This window comes from Ursus americanus, chromosome 5 (genome assembly GCF_024610735.1).
Source record: "Ursus americanus isolate L20-20 chromosome 5, mUrsAme1.1.p, whole genome shotgun sequence".
Classification (NCBI taxonomy): domain Eukaryota; kingdom Metazoa; phylum Chordata; class Mammalia; order Carnivora; family Ursidae; genus Ursus; species Ursus americanus.
The window spans coordinates 608,306-631,295 of NC_142131.1; the positions used below are offsets into that span (position 1 = coordinate 608,306).

General features: G+C 34.8%; 1 protein-coding gene across 13 annotated transcripts in view; it reads right to left on the reverse strand.

The window, feature by feature from the left end:
• Positions 1-22,990, reverse strand: part of APC (APC regulator of Wnt signaling pathway) — a 300,467-nt gene that overhangs the window by 58,546 nt on the left and 218,931 nt on the right. For 7 of the 13 annotated variants that reach the window (XM_045777275.2, XM_087861920.1, XM_045777278.2 and 4 more), the window contains 5 exons: positions 19,443-19,595; positions 10,982-11,066; positions 9,517-9,718; positions 4,502-4,610; positions 1,802-1,915 (listed from right to left, as the gene is read on the reverse strand). In XM_045777275.2, coding sequence (XP_045633231.2) covers positions 1,802-1,915; positions 4,502-4,610; positions 9,517-9,718; positions 10,982-11,066; positions 19,443-19,577 — 645 coding nt within the window. In that variant the 5' untranslated portion in view covers positions 19,578-19,595. The remainder of the gene's footprint in view (positions 1-1,801; positions 1,916-4,501; positions 4,611-9,516; positions 9,719-10,981; positions 11,067-19,442; positions 19,596-22,990) is intronic. The other 6 variants (XM_087861925.1, XM_087861923.1, XM_087861921.1 and 3 more) reach the window with 2 other exon arrangements.

Here is a 22,990-nt window from a genome sequence, read left to right on the forward strand (position 1 = left end):
TTTTCTTATTAGTTGTAGGAATTCTTACATTATAGGGATAGTGACCTTTTTCCTTTTATGTGTTAAAAATATTCTCCCTTAGTTTATCTTCTGCAGAATGTTTTAAAATTTTATGACAATTAACATTCGCTGTCCTATATTTTCTTCCATTAATTTTAGGTTTATTTTTCACATTTAGATATTTAATCCATTTGTAATTTTTCTTATACAAGATGAGTTAGGGATCTAATTTAATTTCCCCCATATAGGTACCTATAGTTGCACCTATATATTTACTGAGTTGTTTATCATTCTTCCCCAAATTCATACATTTTTAAGGTACGTGAGAAAGATAAATCCTGAATTCGAATATAGTGAAATTTATCAGTCTATTCTTTTAAAAGTAGTGTTTATGCCCTGTTTAAGAAATCCTTTTCTACCCCAATATTAGAAAGATATTCATGTATATTTCTATTGAAAGGCTTATTTTTATTTATTTTTTTAAAGATTTATTTCTTTTAGCGAGAGAGAGAAAGAACGTGAGTAGGGGAGGGGCAAAGGGAGAGGGAGAGAATCTCAAGTAGACCACCTGCTGAGCAGAGCCTGCCGTGGTTCGATCCCAGGACCCTGAGATCATGAGCTGAGCCAAAACCAAGAGTCAGACGCTTAACTGACTGAGCCACCCAGGCCCCCCAAAAGGTTATTTTTAAAGTTTCACTTTTGGCATTTAAGACATTAATTTGAATGGAATGGGGGTGAGAGGAAATTAACAAAAAGTATATTATATATATGACTTACAGCATAACTAACTAACATGGAATATATTAGTTGAGCCTCTAGCTTCATTGTGAAACTAACAGGTATGGACTATAAAAGGTACCATGGTACCGGTGTTTAAGTATGTCCTTAGTCTACCACCATACTGTAACGTAAAATGAATATACATTATGTGTAGGAAGCTACCACATAAAGGGTAGAGACTATACTTTGAGGATGTAAAATGTCCTGTATTTGTGATTTTAAAACTACGAATAAACTTTTTAGAACACAAAAATGTATTTATAACACACATACAAAAGTATGTATTCCCTTTTATTTATTATTCCCTTAAATAAAATCTTCCAAACAATGTTTTCTTACCAGTTTGTCCTAAAAGTTTTCTTTTAAAAAAAAAAATGCCCATACTTGCTTTAAAATAGAAAAGGTAAACAGTAAAGCCTCCTCAGGGCTTAAAAACATCAGCCAGTAATATACTTTTGCAAATACAACGCGCTAAGTTCAATAATGTATGAAAATGCTTAGCAAATAGAAAAGCTATTTAATATTCTTTCTGGACATCAGCTGAGGGCAGAAATACGGGAATGTTCTCCATCCAACTCATTTCACCTTTCCCATTATTCTCTATCTTTCCTTAAATGAGGACTTCCCTTTTTTTGCATACAACTTAAAGAGCAATGAAATATTCTGAATGTTATTACACATACTTAGATTACAAGAAGTAAAAATCTCAAAGGAGAAGTGAAGTTAGCTATCAGCTACCAGATGACCGTCATCTAACCCTTTTTCTCTCTCACAATTCCAGGGCAAAGCAGAACAGTATTAGGGAAATGAAATATGGTGGAGGCAGAATTCTGTGAAGATTGGTTATGTTGCCCAGCAGCCATGATAAATCATTATTTTGAAATAGTGCCAAATGAAGGTAGACTTATAAATATCTTTAATAATAAAATTTAATCAATGTTAACAGAGCTATAATCCATTACATTCTTAATAGCTCTTCTCTAGCCTGTGCTGTTTTATAGTTTAATAATAAATAATTTACCTGCGCTCTTTTTTCCATATCCTGGCAAGTACCTAGTTGTTCTTCCATTGCAACTCTGATTTGCCTTGCTTCATATTCTAATTGTCTTCTGGTCATATCTGTTTGTAAGGAAAACTAAAACCACAAATTAAATTGAAATGTTAATACCTCATGTTATGTGCTTATCAGTAAAAGCAAAAAAGCATATAAATACCAATAAAGAAAATGAATATCAGATATGTAGGTTATTGAGCATAACAAGATTATTTTTTACTTCAAGGAGTCCTAAAATTTGATTATAGGTGCTGGGCTCAGTCTGGGTCCCTGATGTGAAATGCTCAGTTGAAACACTTCAACTGCTCCATAGCCACAAATGGCTTTAAATTGTACTGATAAACTTAAAATATATAATTGGTCCAGTTGGGCAGGGTAAGCCTTCTTCAGTTCCCATCTTTTGCACTGAAGAAGTACGACTTTAATTATTAAAAACTAGCACAATGATGTGGACAACAAGAAAAATCAAGAAACAGTCTATCATCCTTAAGTTTATACCTCAATTTAAGGATTGTTATAAACGTGCAGACTAAACAGAGAAAACCTCTCCATTTGTAAAATGAAGAAAATGGGATAAGGAAAAGCTTTTATTTAATACAGATAATCATAAATTGCAAAACAATATAAACTTTTTGGTAAAAATCCAAAAATGAAAAGCGTTTTGAAATAAACAAAAAGAAGTACTTCTTCCTACAGGGGGTGTTAATTCATTCAAAAATCAATTAATCCTCTGATTAAAATTCCAGGCACTGAGATAACTGGTAGGCATACCAAAGGAATGAAAAGGACAAAGTAATGAAACTTATAAACACATGCACCAAGAGGTAATAATAGCTAAAAGTCTGATTAAATAAAATGATAATGGGCATGAAGGAAATTAGAAAGTGCAACAGATTTTTTATGCTGTATATACTCAGCTGTGTGAGACATGTGTCTGACTGAGAGTAACATTCTGTGGGTCCACGGATTCCAACTGCACTGTCAGTTAAGTCAGGGGAGCTCTCACCCGCTTCCCTTGCAATAATGCAGATGACACTCCACAGAGAATGTATTTCTATAGGTATACCCAAATCATAGGTTACAACAGATGAAAGTCTGTACGCTGTCTCTAATTACCAATGAGCCAGCTTTAACTCCACTTACTTACTTATCCTTCACTTCCCAAAACCCCCTGCAAAAAAAAAGTTGAACATGACAAAGTATGTTGTAATAATGTGGTTCAGATCTGATGTTTTAAAAGTAATGTCTAATTTCTTGATAATATTTCTAGAGGGAAGTGTTCTTAACTTTCTTCCCAATATAAATGCAAAATTTGTGAAATTAAAAAATATTTATGACACACAAGAAGTCTACACTTGGCAATGTTGCCAGATGGTCTATAATGTCTTATATAGCCTATTAAATAAATGTGATTATTTAATAAATACGGGAACAATTTATTTGACAACTCCTCTTTGTTGCAGATATTAACCAACTGCTCTGAAGTTATCACATACATCTGAGCTCTTTCCTAAACCTGATTGCATGCAGACAACTGGACTTTAAATTTTGTATATTCTAATTATCAATGTGAATGATGAACAAAACTATGCTTAGGTATTTTTTTTATTTAAGAGTAAAAATCCCACCAAACCTTCCCGAGTTCCTAATCCTTGTATGCCAAGAACTCTTCATTAACTGTTCTTTCACTATCTGGGTCTCTTTAACTCCCAGGAAGACGTCAAGGACATTGCCAGGAAAAGGGATCCTTTCTCTTCCTCTCAAAAGCCTGTCTGATTGTTCTAGGAGACTATGCACCTAAGCTTCGGGTTCTAGCTCTGCCAGACAATGACCACTCAGGAAATCTGGCTAAGTACATGTTTTGAAAATGTTCCTTCTTTCTACTTTTGTTTTTCATTTATTATGTTCTCTCAAAAGTGCTATTAGAAAATGAAAAATCTAAGCTAACAGAGGATAATATATTTTAATTACCCTATTTTTTCTTTTAAAAAAAATTGTAAGAAATATTTATGGACAACAGTTAAAATACAATCTTGCTTAAAATTATTAATGTACTCCAGAACATTCAGATATGTTCTTACACATATCACTCCATGAATAAAATCGCTGACACGAGTGTTTGGGTGGGGAAGGAAAGGCTGACAAGATTAAATTCTTTTTCACATAGTTATATTTGCAAAACAAACACATTTTAGTACTTGAAAAAGTCCTAAGATCCTTGACAAAAGATTTTGTCATTTACAATAATGGGAATAGCACTCAAATTATCTTCAAAGACGCTTTTATTGGAAAAACTATATGGCATGTAATGTGGTTCAAAACATAGACGGTAATAAACATTTCTACAGAGTATGTTTGGTAATTCAACAGACTATAAAAAATCAGTTGCTTGTCTGAATCCTGAGTCCTTCAGAATTCAAACTTACTATATTTTCTTAATTGGAGGCTTAAAATAAATATTTGCTTGGGCATAATGTAGTTTTATCACCTTAAACAAAAAATTCATTAATTATTATATATTTGAGTTTAAAGTTAGATAAAACATACTACAGTTTACAAATAAGTAAAAATGCAATTATCCTGAATTTTTTAAATGAGTAACACAGATACTTTTAAAAGATCAAAGTTATTAAAGCCTAAAATAGGTCATAATGCTAAGTTACTTACATTTTCGGTTAAAGGGAGACTATCTATTCTTTTAGTGAGATTCTGAAGTTGAGCATAATACCAGTCTTTTTCCTTTTCTTCTTTGTCAAGATCAGCAAGAAGTAATGATCTGTTTTTTAAAAAAAGGTAAGTTTACACAATGCTAATAGAGTACATAACAGTAATTCTTATCAGCTGTAATTGTCAAGTTCTCTATTTAAAGTATTAATAATGAATAAGTGGAACACTTATTTATTTTGGGTTTTTGAAGGTGGGAGTCAGAATATTATAATCATTAAAATTTGAATAATAAAAAGTTTTTACTTTTTCACCTAAATAAGATACTCAACATCCTTACTAGAATATTTACATTTCAACCAAAGGCTTTCTTCACTTTATTTGCAGTCTGAGAATATGATGATGGTTTTTACAGAAAAAAGTAGATATAACAACACCCAAAATTAATATCAAAATAAAAAGTATAATAGAGGAGTAAAGAAAAGAAGTAATAACACAAAAAACAATCACAGAGTATAGGAAGCCTCTGCACTGGACACAGACGTGGCTTTCAACTTCTCAGCAGCCAAAATAACAACAAATACTCTGTCACTGTGCATTTCTCCAAAAAAGACATCCAGATGCCCAAGAGACACATGAAAAGATGCTCAACATCACTCATCATCAGGGAAATGCAAATCAAAACAACAATAAGATACCACCTCACATCTGTCAGAATGGCTAAAGGCATAAACGCAAGAAACAAGTGTTGGCCGGGATGGGGAGAAAAAGGAATCCTTGTGCACCGCTGGTGGGAATGCAAACTGAAGCAGCCACTGTGGAAAACAGTATGGAGGTTCCTCAAAAAATTAAGAATATGAAAACACTAATTCAAAAAGATACATGCACCCCTATGTTCACTGCAGTATTATTTACAATAGCTAAACCATGGAAGCAATCCAAGTGTCCATCAATAGATGAAAGGATAAAGAATAACGGATATGTATGTATGTATACCCACATCTTCTTTATATATATATATATAAAGGCATACCCAAATACACACACACACATGCACTATGGAACATTACTCAGCCATAAAAAGAATGAAATCTTGCCCTTTGCTACAACATGGCTGGATCTAGAGAATATAATGCTAAATGAAATACATCAGTCAGAAAAAGACAAATACCATATGATTTTACTCACATGGATTTTATGGAACTCAACAAACAAACAAACAAACAAAGAGACAAACAAAAAAACAGACTGTAGAGAATGAACTGATGGTTACCAGAGGGAAGGCCAGTAGGGGTAGAATAGGTGAAGGGGATTAAGAATACACCTGTTGTGATGAGCACTGACTAATATGCAGAACTGGGGAATCACTACATATTGCATACCTGAAACTAACAGTAACACGATATGTTAACTATATTAGAATTAAAAAAAAAAAGATTAGTCGCAGAAACTTAAAAAAAATGTCACTGTGTAGTAACGAGAAGTTATTGTGAGAGAGACAAACTTATTCTTAGCTTGGAATTTGAAGATGAATTTGCTAGGTAACCCCCCAACAACCCAATCAATGTCCTCAATAATATTCAAGTTACTCTATATCTGAGCATTTTAAACATAAATGCAAAATAAGGGTGCTCATGGGATAAAACTCAGTAGGTACAAAAAGTCTATGATTTCCTATCATGTCTCTTTCCCAAAGTGACCCCTGTTACCATTTTCTTGTGTATATTTCCAGAGAGATTCTATTAAAAATGCAAAGATCTATGTGTACACTTACATGTACCTTTTAAACACGAAGAGTAGCATATTACTCTATGTATTGTCCTATTTTTTTTCTCACTTAAAAAATCTATCTTGAGAGATCATTCTGTGTCAGAACATAAAAAGATCCTACATATTTCTTGCTAGCTGTATAGTATGCATGAATCCATAATGGGATAACTATAACTAGTTTCGTTTTAGAGGGCATTTAGGGCCCTTCTAATCCTTTGCTATTATCAACAATGCTGCACTGAATATGCTTATACATAACCCCATTTCACAAATGTGCAAGCATGCATATAAGATAAATTCCTAGGGTATGTGCATTTTTAACTTATTGCTCTTATTAGATATTGTACTGATGTATGCCCCTACCACTTTCACCAATATAAATGTTGCATCAAACTTTATTTTTGCTATCTAGTTTTTTAAAACAGTATATCATATGTTTTTTTTATTTTTAAAGATTTTATTTATTTATTCTACAGAGATAGAGACAGCCAGCGAGAGAGGGAACACAAGCAGGGGGAGCGGGAGAGGAAGAAGCAGGCTCATAGCAGAAGAGCCTGATGTGGGACTCGATCCCAGATCGCCGGGATCACGCCCTGAGCCGAAGGCAGACGCTTAACCGCTATGCCACCCAGGAGCCCCTATATCATATGGTTTTAATTTGATTTCTTTTAGGTAAGGTGAAGCATTTTTTTCAAGTTTAAAAACCATTTGTGTTTCCTTGCCTATAACTTTTTTTTACTTATAGGACCTCATCTATATTAAGAATGACTGTACTTTGTTAGTTATACAGGTTGTAAACATATTTTCTCTGTTTACCACTTGTCTTTTAATTTTGTTTATAATGTTTCTGTCATGTAGAAAATTTTTATTTTTTTGTAGTCAAATTTGTGGATATTTTCTGTTATCGCTTCTGGAATTTGCTCATTTACAGAGATGACCCTCACTCTAATAAATTGTTTGATTATATTGTTTTGCAAAATATGCATGCATGTGAGTATGTGGAAGGTTATATTGTGCTAAAATTCCCCTCCCTTTACTGAGAAACATTCAGAAAAATAAGAAGTGAGTCTTCATTTCTGTTGTGGCAACTTCAGCAGTGAGGGTACCCATGGGAAGACAGTAAGCACCTGCGTATGATGTAGCAACCATGGAGGGGAGTGCAGACCAATGAGAAGCTGCCTCCTCCCTCCCATTTCTGACAAGAGAAGCAGGAGAAAACACTGCAGAAAGCCTAACCCCCTTTCACAAGCTGGCATAAAGATGAGCTCTATTTTTCAGTGCTCTCTGGTTAGAACCTGCAGGACCTACCAGGACTTAGATGGGGAACAAATGGTGATGCTCCTATTTCCTCTGATTATTCTCCAATAAATAGGCTCATTAAGTAAGAGCTGGGTGTTATAAGTGCTTAAATTGATAGGCCAATGTTAGTGGTGGCTGCAGAGGGATGGGGAGGCTACGGAGAATAGGGACAAGCTGTTATTGTCAAGTTTAAGGTGGAACTATGGTAAAACGCTCTGGGGAAGCCAAGGTTACAGTGTTTTGAGCCAAAATGTAAACAAGTGGTTAAATGATAGTGGCTGACCACAGTGCTTAAGGCTCGCAACTGAAAACAGGTCTAGACCCCGAGGCAGGTAGGTCTTTAGGGTTTAGACTTTTTTAGTGATTGTTTACAGTCTTCCTTAAAATGTAAGTTTTGTGTCATCTTAGTCCTCCAGCTAACTCAGGGTGACCTGAAAGAGCAGGGCACATATGCACGAGGCATTTAATAAATATCTGTTAAATGAGCAAATAGCTAAAATGATAATAGCTTGTATTTACTGAATGTTCTAAGTACTAGACATAGTGGTAAGTATTTTTTTTTAATCTAATTTAATCTTCACTACATCCTGAAGCTCACTCTTCAGACTGGAAAACTGAGGTTCAAAGAGGTTATAGAGCTGTGTAGCTGGGTTTGAACCCTGGCTTGACTACTTTCTAGCATTTATCTTGGGCAATACAGAAAACAAGAAAAAAAGAGACAGAGTGTATATCTATGACTTAAGAGAGGGAAAGAAGGAATAGAAAAAACAGGGGAGAAAATCATCAAAGAAATAAGAGAATTTTCAAAAGCTGAAGAAAATAAATTTCCAGATTAAAAGGGCACAGTGAGTACCCAGCACGATGAATGAAGAAAACTCATATACTGAGGCATTCTAAAGGCTTCTAAAGAAGAGAAATGACCTTCAAAGGAATGAGAATCAGACCAGTAATAAATTTCTCATCAAAGACATTGATAATGAAGAAAGAAAATGAGCTTGAGCCTAGACCTATCTAAAGGATCAACTGAGCATGACAGCAGAGTAATGATTCCGTCATATATGCAAGGACTCAATTTACCTCCCTCCAACACAGTGAAAACCAAGAGGGCCCAAGACATATCAGAACTACACACACAGATACTCTCTTCTCTCTCTCTCTCTGCTAATAGACTTGGGACTTTATCCACATAAATCAAAGCAAGTTCCCAGGAAAGGGGGTATGCTCACATGTCCTTTGTCTCTTCATAGAGCTCAAAGAGGACAAGAAATGGAAGACTGTGGAACCCAGTTAGCTTCTTACTATTCACGATAGTGTTTCCTATACCGTCAGACAGAAATAGTCCTGGTTCAAGGTATAACACAGAGACTCATGTAAACTCAAGATAAAAGAAAGCTTAACACTACTTCTGGTCCAGAAGATTACCCTATTTTTACAGACGGACACACCTAAAACCAGAGAGAAAGCAGTAAAAGGTCTTTTGCCTTTTACTTAGATATGCTGGACATTTTTACACTAATAACCACTTTTTACAACTGTGCAAGGTAGAACCATATACCTATTTTACAGGAGAAAAAGACACAAAATTTAATGACATGACCAAGGTTCCAGAGATAATATGTAATGTTGATACATATGCTTACTCAACATACAGGGCATTTGAAGTACTTAAGTAACAAAGTACGAGTCTCTTACAATCCCAAGAACTGTCTCCTCTACATTTTCATATTTAATATTGCCTCTTTACATTTTTAGATTTAATATAAGTATTTAATATAAGTATATAAGATCAGTAACATACTATCTTTGAATAAATAAATGCAAAATACCCTCTCAAGTGTTACTGACCATCTGCCACACATGCTTCCTAATTCCTACTTTGTGTTACAAAATGACAAAATAATAGTAAACACTGGAGTATACAAGTTTACAACTTAATGGAAAAAAGTTACCTTTCTTTCTCAAGTTCTTCTAAATAACCGGTGTTTTCTCTGCTTCCGTTTACAAACCCTCTTCTTGGAAATGAACCCATAGGAACAGGACTGCACTCTCCTGAACGACTAGATACAGATCCTTCACGGCTTCCGTAAGAACGGAGGGACATTTTTGACCGTAGTTTCACTCCAGGGAAATTACTGCTATCTAAGTTAAGTTCTAAATGAAAGAGAGACAAGTTTTTATGTAACAGTTGTTTTAAGTGGTCTAAAATATTGCTAAGGCAATTATATTGTCTTAAAAATAAAATACGAGGTTCATATTTTAGTCCTCAAATCTGAACCCATTTATTTTATAATATAATTTAATATACATCATATATATTACATGAAGCCTGCAGAAGTACTAAATTATGGCAGCTACAGAGCAGGAAATTTATGCAGGGAACAGAGAATCCTTATCACAAATGCTAATGCTGTGAGATATTCACTGACTCCTGGTTCCAGGTAAAACTGCAATATATGCAAACATCAAATCATTTTAAAAAGTGTTCAATCAACTCTAAATTTCTAACAGAGGAAGCCACAAATACACATGATTGAATAAATAATTATTTAGGAAGAGAATGACTAAACTTTCCCTCTAAAGTAGCTTGAGTCGGGGGAAAAGGAGTATATTAAAGGAAAATCAGACAAAATATCTTTCCTCAGATTCCTGCTAAATAATATATTTTAGGACCCAAAGGTAATTTCTTAGTCTAGGTTCAATGATAATAATCAAGCACTTTCCCTGTTTTGATATTTGAATTTTTTTTTTTAAAGATTTATTTATTCATTCGACAGAGAGAGAGACAGCCAGCGAGAGAGGGAACACAAGCAGGGGGAGTGGGAGAGGAAGAAGCAGGCTCCCAGCAGAGGAGCCTGATGTGGGGCTCGATCCCACAACGTCAGGATCACACCCTGAGCCAAAGGCAGACGCTTAACCGCTGTGCCACCCAGGCGCCCCTGATATTTGAATTTTTAAGCAACAAAATGAGAAAGTTATTTTTTCAAAATTCTACTAAAAACTGCATACAATCAGCTTATATATCTGAAAAAATAAAGCAATTCTATCCTGGACGGAACAGAGGACACTATTACTTCAAGTAAGGCAACGGGTCCAGTCTGTGGCATATAGCATACTAAAGGCCTATATAGTGACTGGCAGAATAGCAGTGAGTTTTAAAAAGAGCTGAAAATCATCAAATAAGGAATCTAAGGTAGTTGATTTAAAGCCAGTTAAATGTTTAACTGAAGGAATGACAAGTAAATACACATTTTACATATCTGCATTTTAACAACTAAATCCTAATAGATAAGGCTGTTATACCAAGAAAACTGAAAGCAACACTCAAATCAAGAGAACCTGTGTTTGGATATACACACCTAAAGTTGACAACTGAAGCTTAAAACATTATTTTAGAACACTTTAAAAAAAATCTACCTTTGAGACGCTCTAATAAATCAATCTGTCCAGAAGAAGCCATAGCTTCATCTTCAATACTTCCTTGTAGCTGTTTAAGTACTTCCTGCAAAAAAGAACACCATATAGCACCATGACAAAATTCTAAATAACTTCTTGAAGACATGATTCTAAGTTTCTTGGCATTTAGGTGTGCTGGGGAAAAAAGTTTCAGATCAATCTAAAAATATATCTTAACCTGTAAAGCACTTTACATATATTATCTATTATTAATTACGAATAATATACTATATCCCAACAACAACAGTGATATTTCGTGATAAGGGAGATTATGGGGAGTCTCCACAAGATACATTATCCTTAAATTTAAAACATACAACAAGGTGAATTATTCTCATTGTTCATGAGTCAATCAAGACTCAAAGCCCTATCCAAACTGTAAAAGCCAGTTATGGGTTTAGAATCCATGTCTCTGAAGCTTGCACCAACATGACCACGAAAAAAAACAAATTAACAATTACAATATGCTGTTTTACTTAACACCCTAACACATATTCAACCTTTTATACACCATGTTTAAGCACATACTACTAGCATACCGATTTACATTCAGCAGATATTGAAAGACCTGTATGCTCACTGCCTCCTGACTTTTGATGCCATTCTTTTCCTGCCCATCTAAATCCTTCTCTTGATAAATTTTCCTCAAAGGATGTTGGAAACTGTCATTTTCCACCAGTTTTTCTGGATGTTCCTTAATAATAATTTATATCTTTCATATTCTGGGGCATTCAATTTTCCAGCAAAGTCCTTGTTGGCCAATTAGGTTTCCAAATGCAAGACGATGTTCTTGAACATTTATGACCTTCTAACTACGGGCAGTATTCTCCAAAATGAAAAATGATCCGTAAGCAGACTGAAAAGGAAAAAGTGAGTGAATGCAGCAAAGACAACTTTACTGGTTTGCCTTGATGGTGACATGACCGGCATTAAAAAAAGAATGCCTATGTTAACAAGAAATAGCCTGTGGTCTTTAAGATCTCACCTTCAAATAACAGAGCACTTGAAAGCCTTCGATAAATAGATTTAGGAACGTGGAGGTGACTGATATTCATGTTCAGATTATTATGGCTGAAATGTATCGTATCTGAGGGACAGGAAACAAATTTGTGCAGGAATGCCATCTTTGAATGGATGTAAAGTACTCTACAATGTCTACTGTAAAGTTCAGGACACCCTTGCTTCCATAAAGCTTGAGAACTGTCATTCTAGGCTATCTGTGTTTTTCAGGATCCCAATTCTCCTCCCATCCATCCACTGCTACTACTTGTAGTCCTTCAATGATCCTTTAATCTTATCCCTATTTCTTGTACTCCCCAGCCTTGCAATTCGACAATTACCCTTCCACAGGTAACTTCAAGTTGTATGTCACTACTCCTAACCTCACTTGTAAACTTCAGATTCACTTTCCCAATTTGACTGACAAATGTTTTACATCTGGATGATATGTACTTCCTATGTAAATGTCCAGAACTATCATTTTGTGCCACTACAATTTGTTCTTTGCCTTGTATCCTGTCAGTTAAATGTAAATAGCCTTTTCTTCCCCACTTAGCATCAACTCCTTCATATCACCAGCCAGTTCTCAAATTCTGTATTCAACCTCTAGTATTTCTCTTAGAACCATCTCTTTTCTATTCTTACTGTCATTATCCTGGTTATTAACCCTTCCAAACTACTAAAATAATCTCTTATATGGTCCTACCTTGCACAGGACTTTTGTGTTCAGAGTAAGCCTTTATTTTATTTTACTTATTTTTATTATTATTATTTTTTTAGAGTAAGCCTTTTAAAGCATAGCTCTGATCAGGTCTTCATACAAGATTCTTCTCCAAAGTCTACAGCGGTGGGTCTGAAACTTCAGTATGGATCAGAATCACCTGAAGGGCTAGTTACGACATATACTGCTCATTCAGTAAGTCTGGGATGGAGGCTAAAACTTCATTTTCAACAAGTTCCCAGGTGATGTTGATGCTGAAAACAATCATCAAGATGTTAACAGTGGTATTCTAAAAAGGTGGGGTTACAAGCAATTTTTTTTGGCTTGTTTTTTTTTTGTTTTGTAATTTTTCAGCAATGGGTATTACAAAAAATACTGTTTTTAGAAAAGGTACAAAGATGTAGAAGTTCAAAAACAACAAAAAGAAATCCTTGGGATGTCATAGGACATACACCTAATTTTTCAAAACTAAAAATAATGAACAAAAAAATTAAAATAACATCAAAACCAAATTAAAAGGCCATGTAAACTTGGACATCCAACAATAAAAACCAAACTTACAGCATTAGCCATACAATGGAATGCCATGCAACTACAGTGTCACAAAATATTTGATGATGTGAAAAGATCATGACGTGTTAAATTCTTAAATAGCATGCTGCGAAATATAATCCCATTAAATGCATGGCTGCACAGAATGTGCAGAGAGAAAAACATATACACTGTCAAAGGTTACCTCCAATTTAAAAAAGAATAAAAAAAATTTTGGGGACACCTGAGTGGCTCAGTCAGTTAGGCGTCTGCCTTCAGCTCAGGTCATGATCCCAGGGTCTTGGGATCAAGTCACACGTCGGGCTCCCCACTCAGTAGGGAGTCTGCTTCTCCCTCTGCCTGTCTCTCCCCCTTCTTGTGCTCTCTCTCTCTGATAAACAAACAAATAAATAAATTTTTTAAAAAGAATAAAAAAATTTTTGATGGGTGATTTTGATATCTTTTTATTTGTCCGTATTTCCTAATTTTAAAAAATATTAAATATGAACAAATTGTAATAAGTTTTTTTTAAAAAGTTTCTGTACATATTGTTAGAAATCTATTGATAAAAGTTGTAACCATAAAGGCAAATAAAATTATTGAAATATAAGGTTTAGGGGCACCTGGTGGCTCAGTTGTTAAGCATCTGCCTTCGGCTCAGGGCGCGATCCCGGGGTCCTGGGATCGAGCCCTGCATCAGGCTCCTCCGCTGGGAGCCTGCTTCTTCCTCTCCCACTCCCCCTGCTTGTGTTCCCTCTCTCGCTGGCTGTTTCTCTGTCAAATAAATAAATACAATCTTTAAAAAATTAAAAAATTAAAAAAAATTAAAGCATTACAAAAGATCTTGGTTTTAATGTATCAATTTTTTCTTTTATGCTTAGCGCTTTGTCATTCTGTTGAAGAAATTTTTGCCTACTCTAAAAACATGAAGCTGTTCTCTATGTTTCCTTCTGGAAGCCACTATTTTGTCTTTCACACATCTATAATCCATCTTGAATTAATTTTTGCATATATATGAGGTAGGACTCAGAGCTCCCTTTTTTCTTTTTCTTTATGCAAATATTTAATTGCCCCTGTACCACTTATTGAAAAGACCACCACTTCCCCACTGAAATGCAAGGATGCCTTGGTCATAAATCAAGTAACCACAAATGTGCAGCTACTTTTCTCCACTCTATTTCTGCTAGTCAAATAGTCTATCATCATGCTGTCTTAATAACTTTGCAACTTAACACTAATTCTCAGCCACTATCTCTTTAAATATTACTTTTGCTCTTTTCTTCCTGTATCTATTTGCCTGTGTCCTTCATAACTCTTACATAGTTTTTTTAAAAAGATACTTATTTATTTTAGAGACAGTGTGCATGTGCGTGCACACACGCATACACGTGCGGGGGGAGGGGCAGAGGGAGAGGGAGAATCCCAAGCGGACTTCCCACCGAGCGCAAAGCTCAATCTCGTGACCCTGAGGCCATGACCAAGAGTCAGACCCTTAACTAACTAAGCCATTCAGGTTCCCCCACACTGTTCTTATTCCCATTTTTTATTTTTCTGTGCTTCAGTTGGATACTGTCTATGAACTTTTTTACATGTTGGCTAACTTGATCTTCTCACTAGTTTATTAATTCTGTGTTTACAAGCTCATCTAATAAGTTATTAATACAACTATTTTTCAGTTTTAGACTATTATAGATTACAATTCTTTGTCTAAATTTTCTGAATTTTCATCCATTTTATTCATATCTTTTTTAAAAAGACATTTATAATAATTATGTTAAATTTTTGTTAATTCCAATATTTAGATCACCTTTGGATTTGCTTCTATTAACTATTTGTTCTCTTAATGATCACTCATTTTCCTGTTTCTTGCATTTCTTTGAACTTTTAGCTGTATGCCAATCCTTATGTATACAGAACAAGAGAGACTTAAGACATATTTTCCTTTAGAGTTTACCCCTTTCCACCACTGGGGTCTTACCTCCTCCATCCAAATAGGAGCTAAAAATGGGATGCAGGTGCAGTTCAAGCAAAATTCACATCTGATTTGACTTGCCAAGTTCTGTGTGTCTTTCATCTAAATTTAAGACTGAAAATAATACAGGTTTCTGTCTCCTCAGCCCTTAGCCTACTACCCTATATAGCCCTCAAATCTGATATTTATCTTGAAAGGAAAGCCAGCTATGTGTAATACAGGCCCCTTCCCTCTTGGGAGTCTGTGTCTCTCAAGCACTGCACGATTATAGAATATTTCACTTTGCCTTATTCTCAGGTGGTGCCTGACTCCTTAGCCCTACCAAATTCTGTCCCTTGGAGGTAATGGGCTTCGGTCTTTAATTTCCTGCTCCACAAAGTTAAAAATATGGCAAATGTCTTGAGAAGGAAACCTCTTGTGTGAAAGTAATGTATCTTTCCCATAGCAGGACTTTGCCTTGTAACATTTAGCTTTCCCAGTCCCTCCCTAGCATCCTTCACAAGACTCAACGAATGTTCCATGGGGAAAACTACCCATGCATTTGGAGCGCCTCTAAATGTCAATACTTCATATCTGGCCACATGTTTGTCAAGACCTGCAACAGTTTCCTTTCCTCCAGTGGAATCCTGCTTGTGCCAGTAATGAACGGCAGCCTGTGCTCAGAATTAACAAACATCCCTGGGGAAGAAAATCACCAGCAATGTCAGTTATTCTACAAAGGGCTCTTTCTCATGAATTTTAGTTAACACAGTCCTTGATGACTCCACAGTTCTGTTCTCCAAGGTCTTTTAAAGTATGATTTTTGTATTTTATCCAGTAGTTTTTAGTTGTTGCAGTAGGAATGACTGCTTGGGGCTGAGTACTGCACACAATCTAAATGAAGCAGTCCTTAATTTCAAAGAGTTTTTTTAAAAAAATGCGACACAACTGCAAAGTAATTCCAAATAAAATATTTTAAAAAATGCTTTGAGAAATGGCAGCTTTTAAAATTGATATGTAATTTTGAGGGAGAGAATATTCACTTGTATTTATAAATCCTGGAAATTTGGATTTAAAAAATTAGTTATATTATTATATAACCACACATTATTTCTTAAAATATTTTAAGAGTTTAGAAATATTAAATGAAATGTTCTGTGGTGATATGAGTGAAAAGAAGGTATTTATCAATGAGCAACTGTGTCATTTCAGGGATGCTGCTACTTGATCCACTTCTGATTTTGTCATTACATCAGTTTTAGATTCTTTTCATTTCAAATACAAGTATATTTGATAATTAAATCTTCAAAATAAATCATGAATTGTGTCGATCTGAGTCTTTATTTCTAATTTCTTCTTACATTCTGGAAATAAGATATTCTACATGTACATGACTTCGCAGTTACACAATTTATAAAACTTCATTCTGTCAAAATACAACAAAGACATAAAGGGTTCATTAATAATTTACCTACAGGTAATTTTTTTAATACCATGACATCTCTCAGTTTAAATGCTTAACATCTCTACATGACCATATTTATCTTGTTGCTATGCTCAGCATTTTAAAGTAAATCAAGTTGAATTCTAGCCCCCGAATAAAAAGTACAGTATGTAATTTCTTTTAAATTTAGCTACAATTTCTGCATTTATCTAATTTCAGGTCATCTAAATACCAAGAAATCTGTTTTATTTTACTACAGAAAACGTCAAACATAAACATAAGTATAGAGAATATTATAGCAATCTCCCATGTGTCCTCACATCCCACCTCAGTAATGATCAATTCATGATCTTATTTCATCTATATCTATGCCCACTTCCTCTATTCCCTTCCCTGACTCAAATTCATTTGCAAAATAAATCTCAGACATCATATTACTTCTTCTATAAATAAGTCAGATATACATTTAAACAGGGATTCTTTCTAACCACAACTGCAATGCCATCATTGTACCCAGAAATTAACATTTCCTTAATGTTCAAATACACAGTCAGGGTTCACATTTCCCTAACTGTTGTACACATATTCCCTGTCACACACAAAATATTTTTATACTTTATTTGTATCAATGCCTTGTAATCAACAGCAAAACAGTATTCTTTTTTGCCACTAGATGGTACTACTGCATAAATTTCAGAAATCCTTAAATTACCTAGTTGAAGGGGACCCACCTTGCCTTTCTTTGGGGTAAACAGGTTAATGAGCAGGAAACAGGATTCAAGATTATATAATGTATTCCAAACAATAATAAGTGATTTTGGGTAAATAACCATTGTTTTGGATTAACTTGAATCCAATGTGGGAAGTGCCAATGTTTCCAAGTGTCTCTTCACAAATCAATATTCTAAGACAAAACAAATGGTCATGGTTCCTGCTCTTGAACAGCTTAAATCCTCTAAAGGAGAGACACATAAATAATTTCATTACAAGGTTGTAATTGCTATGCTACCATATGCCCAATCCTCAAGAAATAAGTGGCTGGCTTTGCAAAGATGTCTGCAGAAGCACTTGCTGAGTAATTATCCATTCATGGTTGAATTCAGACCTATCTTAAGTGCCAGTATTCATGACGTACAGTATGACACACCACAGGGATAAGTGGTCAACCTGATATTCCACTATAGAAATTTAAGGGTCTGACTCGTATTTTTACTCCAAGACATTCCTATTCAGCATGGAGATGGGTCTAAAGGTAGGTTAAAATGCATCCCAAAAATAAATTTTGAATTTGCTCAAGTAGTTAAGCAAAACTTACAAGGGATCTCAAAACTGTGCACTATAAAACATCCAGACAGGCCTGCCAAGAGGAATTCTTTCAAAGGACACCTCCCAAAGTAGATGGAAGAGTAGTCCTGTTGGGAATTTTACATTTTGTATCTTTAACTTCTAAAACCACACGCCATGTACAATAAGTTTAGATATACTGTGTTGATCAGTGTTAAAATAGCAAACTATTCTTTTTTAGTATTAGATAACTGATTTGGCTATTTTTAAGGTCACCTGCAGTTTGGTATGAGAAAACATGTTTTCTTAAAGTCTACCTTATTTCCGAAAGGACTGGAGGTAGGTATCTTGGAGATTTGTCCTCACTGAGGACAGTTTTTAAACACAGAAACACGGAATTAGAGTAGAAAAGATTTAAGTACAGATAGACTAGTACATATGAGTAAAAGGTTGAACTGTTATGATACTGACAATAAGGAGTAAAAGGGGAGCAAAAATAGTTCAGTGATGTACAGAAGCTTGAAGAATAAGGGAGACCTCAAAAATGCATAGAATAAGAACGAGAAGAAAATACGCAATGAATAAGCAATGAGAGCAATGAACAGACAGGAAGAACAGCATCAGGCACCCAGATGCTAAACAGCCAAGGGGCAGAAACAACACAAAGAGGGAAGAAGTTTTGAGAGAAAGAGGTTAACAGGATCTCCAAATCTATAAAGTTATTAAGTTCAGTGAGAAGGGAATCTGCCTAAGTAACTGGAAATTAAAACAGCTAAAATTTTAAGCTCAATTATTCTGAAATTAGAACATATCTTCCCCAGCGCACACTTAGTGTAAGTTTTCTTGGAGGTTATCACAACTTTTCAATGCTGTTTGGCAACCCAATTTCAGGACTTGAAGGAGCCATGGAAATCATCTAGGCTAGTGTGATGCTAGTGTTTTCCAAATAAGGCACCTTAAGTCCAGAACGGTACCTAGAGGTAATGAAGCTCGGCTTATGGCAAAACAAGGAATAGGACCAGGTACTGACTTTCAGTTCTGGACTGTTCCCAGGAGGGCATTCTGTTTTTCTTGACCATTTATCATTTGCTGCACTTAAGTGGAGACAAGATCTGGGAGAGTTGGGGAAGAAGACCATATTTAATAACTGAGATATATTCTAAAGTTTGAAACTAGTTTCTATGAATTATGCAGAACACCCAGCCTCAGTATAGTGATACTAAAGTTGGTCTCTTATTTTTAAGCTTAAAAATAACTAAGAACAAGTTAAATAGCCATTGGATTTTTACAATTATTTTCTTTCTATGATTCACTGGATTAATTTGACACATTTTGTTCAAAATATACATGCTAACTTTGCAAGAAAGAGTATACATATTGCTGCTGAACTTAAAATACACTCTTAAGTAACTGAAGTATCTAAACCCAACTTTACAGGAGGGATACTGAGTAAAAATGGATAAACTACAATTAAAAGTCACAGTCTTGATACCTTCATATTAGATGCCTCAGTTTCCAGTTTTGTAAGATGATTGGAATTATCTTCTAGCTCTTGTCGAAGATTTGAGTTCTCCATCTTCAGTGCCTCAACTTGCTTTAACAACTGATCATATGAAGCTGCAGCCATCCTTGGCTACCCTTGGACCTATAAGGTTAAAAAGCATTTTGAAATTCACTACTAAAAATATTGTGGCTGCTTGTTTACAAAGAAAGGGATAAAGAAACAAAACTCTGGAGACATTTAATAACAATATTGTTCAAGCAGCATTTCTTTCTAAGAGGATGAAACACGAGAGTCTTAGCTGAAGACAAGGAGAAGTAAAATAGAAGAAAACCTCAGTAGTGCTTGACTACATTTGCCTTCTCACAGGTGGATGAGATTTCTGTCAGGTTTTTTTCAAGTTTTTAAAGATACTTTAACTGGTCTTATGGTAAAATTTATGTAATAAAATGTAATAATTGATAAGAAGTTCATATTGGTAATATTATTTATGGATTTTGTTCAAGAGTTACATAATTTTAAAGCCAGAATGAATTGAGATTGGGTATTACACTCCATCACTTGGAGAGAAGGCTAGCCTTAAATATAATCCATGCTGGAGTAGTTCTGACCTTCTAAGAAGGACTCATTAAAAAGGCAGCCATTTAACAAAATGGATACAAAGGAGAGCATTAGCTTGAGACTTCCATCTTTTTGATAGGAAGATGATAAGTAAGAATTACTAATATAAAGTTCTATTACATTTATTCAAAAAGATGAATATAATAGGCCATGCTATAGCGTATGTGGTCTTGGGACCCACCATGCTCAGACTGAGGCCAAAAGACACTTAAAAGAAAATGGATGAGTTTCCAAGCAGAATTGTCAAAGAGAAGTAAGGCAGAGTCTGGCAATTAATTATATCACTGTGAAAGAAGAGGGGAGAAAAGAGAGAAGATAGCCAGGTAGTAAGAGGTCCTTAGCATGAATTAGAGAATGCTAGGAGTTAGATTAAGACTAACCAAGTTCAGAAGACCCAGATTCTCTTTTTAGTTTAATCCCAAACTCAATTTGGAATAAATAAAATTCTGCCTATCTTAATTCTTTTACAGCTAAAAACCATTACAAAAGTTTCTTTATAAACAATACTTAAAGATCTTGATGTAAGAAAATGCTTCTGTAATAAAATCCACTACACAGAGTAAGGCAGACAGGTTTAAGACTGGCTAGTCACGACAGTACTGGAGCTTAGCGACTGGAAGACCTTTAACAAGGGAAATCAAAGGACTCAGGTCTAGCTACTTCTCCAAAGAGTTAATGGTAAATCTGATGCAACCCACTGTCATCTCAGGAGGAAAGTAAGTCCTGGGAGGTGGGCAATCACTCATAAAAGTCTTTATGATTGAAAACAATGAGAACTAGATTTGTATTTGGAAACACAGGTCTTAATTTCAGGGTTGGTCATGGTTTACTTTGCCCCTTCATTTTAATTCATTTCGCCATTGGTAAAATGGTTATCTACTACCTGCACAAATATTATTTACAGGGATACTATTAGAATTAAGGAAGAAAAGGCAGGCTGAAAAGTGCTATGTAAATATGTTATGCTATAAAAATACACATGTAACATATCTTCCTTAGTAAGATCTAATGTCAACCTATTGTTACAAGTTTCTGCCCCCTGACCAAGGGACAAGAGGTAAAGAAGTAATTTAGTTACTTGAAAAGGACAGAGACATCTCAAAAATGAAGGAGAAATTCATAGGTATGATCATTTATCTGCTTTATGTCATCACATTAACAAGCAGGTCTGAAAATATATAGCACATTAAAAACTATGTAACAGATGTGGGGATCTGACAGAATTTAATATTGCAAGCCCTGAAATTATTTACTTCAAATAAAACTTTAACAGGCAATTTTGCACTAAGATAATAAAACAATATAAAAGGCAGTAACACAGAGAAAGAGACAGGGATACACAGGTATGTTAAAGATATGGAGGTTATAACCTTACACAATCACAGAAAGAGCCAGATAGGCAAAATGAGCATAGATGAAGTGCTCTTTATTGAAGGGGAAAAATCCAACCCTTCAAATGGACAATTAAAACATTCCAACATCTTCCCTGCCACGGCCTCCAGGATCACAAGCATTAAAGTAATTTCTGCTCTAGAAAGCAGGGTATTTCATATAATTCGATGGGAAAAAGATGTTTCATGGAGTAATACTTCCTTGTATCCTTTTAAGATGTTGCAATCACTGTTCCCTAAATCAAAACTGCTTTATGCAAAATTCGAGAAATCATAAATTTACATGAGAATACCTTTTATGCAATCATTAGAATTTCATACGAAATGCACCTTAACTGCAAGTCACTCAATGTTAAAAAAAATCAAAATTTATCTCATGAAATGGGGAAAAACCTCTGAATCTTTCACTTTAATCAGTGTATGCAAACATCCCAATTTGTTTTTCTGTAGTGTCAAGATGCCCATTAAAGAGACCCTCACCCCAGAAGAGTAGGGTAGGGGAGAAGAAAGCAAAGGACTCTTATTTAGACTTCTATTCAAATGTTCACTGAAAAACAAACTTACAAGTATCCTAAGAAATTAATGCAAGTAGTAAAAAAGGTTTCAGACTGGCAAGAGGATATTCAATTAGAATTAAATTTGGAGTTATTGTTATTATTAATAATGTAAGAAGTTTGGGATCACTTTTTTTAAATTTTTTTATTTTTATTTTTTTTTAAGATTTTATTTATTTATTCGACAGAGATAGAGACAGCCAGCAAGAGAGGGAACACAAGCAGGGGGAGTGGGAGAGGGAGAAGCAGGCTCATAGCAGAGGAGCCTGATGTGGGGCTCGATCTCATAACGCCGGGATCACGCCCTGAGCAGAAGGCAGACACTTAACCGCTGTGCCACCCAGGCGCCCCCACTTTTTTTTTTTTTTTAAATTAGTGGAACTGTTTTTATTGTTTTGTTTTGATGGATTAAAAATACATACTTGCTAGCACTTTTAGCTTGCAATAAGAGAAAAATACCAACAGAAAGAGAAGAAAGCAAAAGAATCGTAAGGCTACTTTGTTCAACTATAGGCAAATATATTTGAAAACTTAAATATTTTTCTAGAAAATGTAATTTATCAAAATTAACCCTGAGATAGAAAATCCAAAATCTACACAGAAAAAAAAACAAACTATGATTATGCCAAAGATGATCTACAAAACTGATGCCCACTCTTGTTGAGAATGCTGAATGTAAAAGGGCTCTTCTTTAATATGATCCATATCAGCTGGAAGGCCAGCACCACACTTAATGTGGAAACAGTAGATCTATTCCTAAAGTGAGGAGAAGCCCATTTTTACCACTATTACTCATTATACTAGCCCGCACAATTAAAGAATGAAGTTAGAAAGGAATACTATTGGCAGATGACCTAATTATATACCTAGACTATCCCAAAGAATTAACTAAATATTACTATAATATGATAATTGAGTAATTTAGTGAAGTCCAAAATATATAGAAATCTTTCCTTCATGTGCGAAGAGAAAT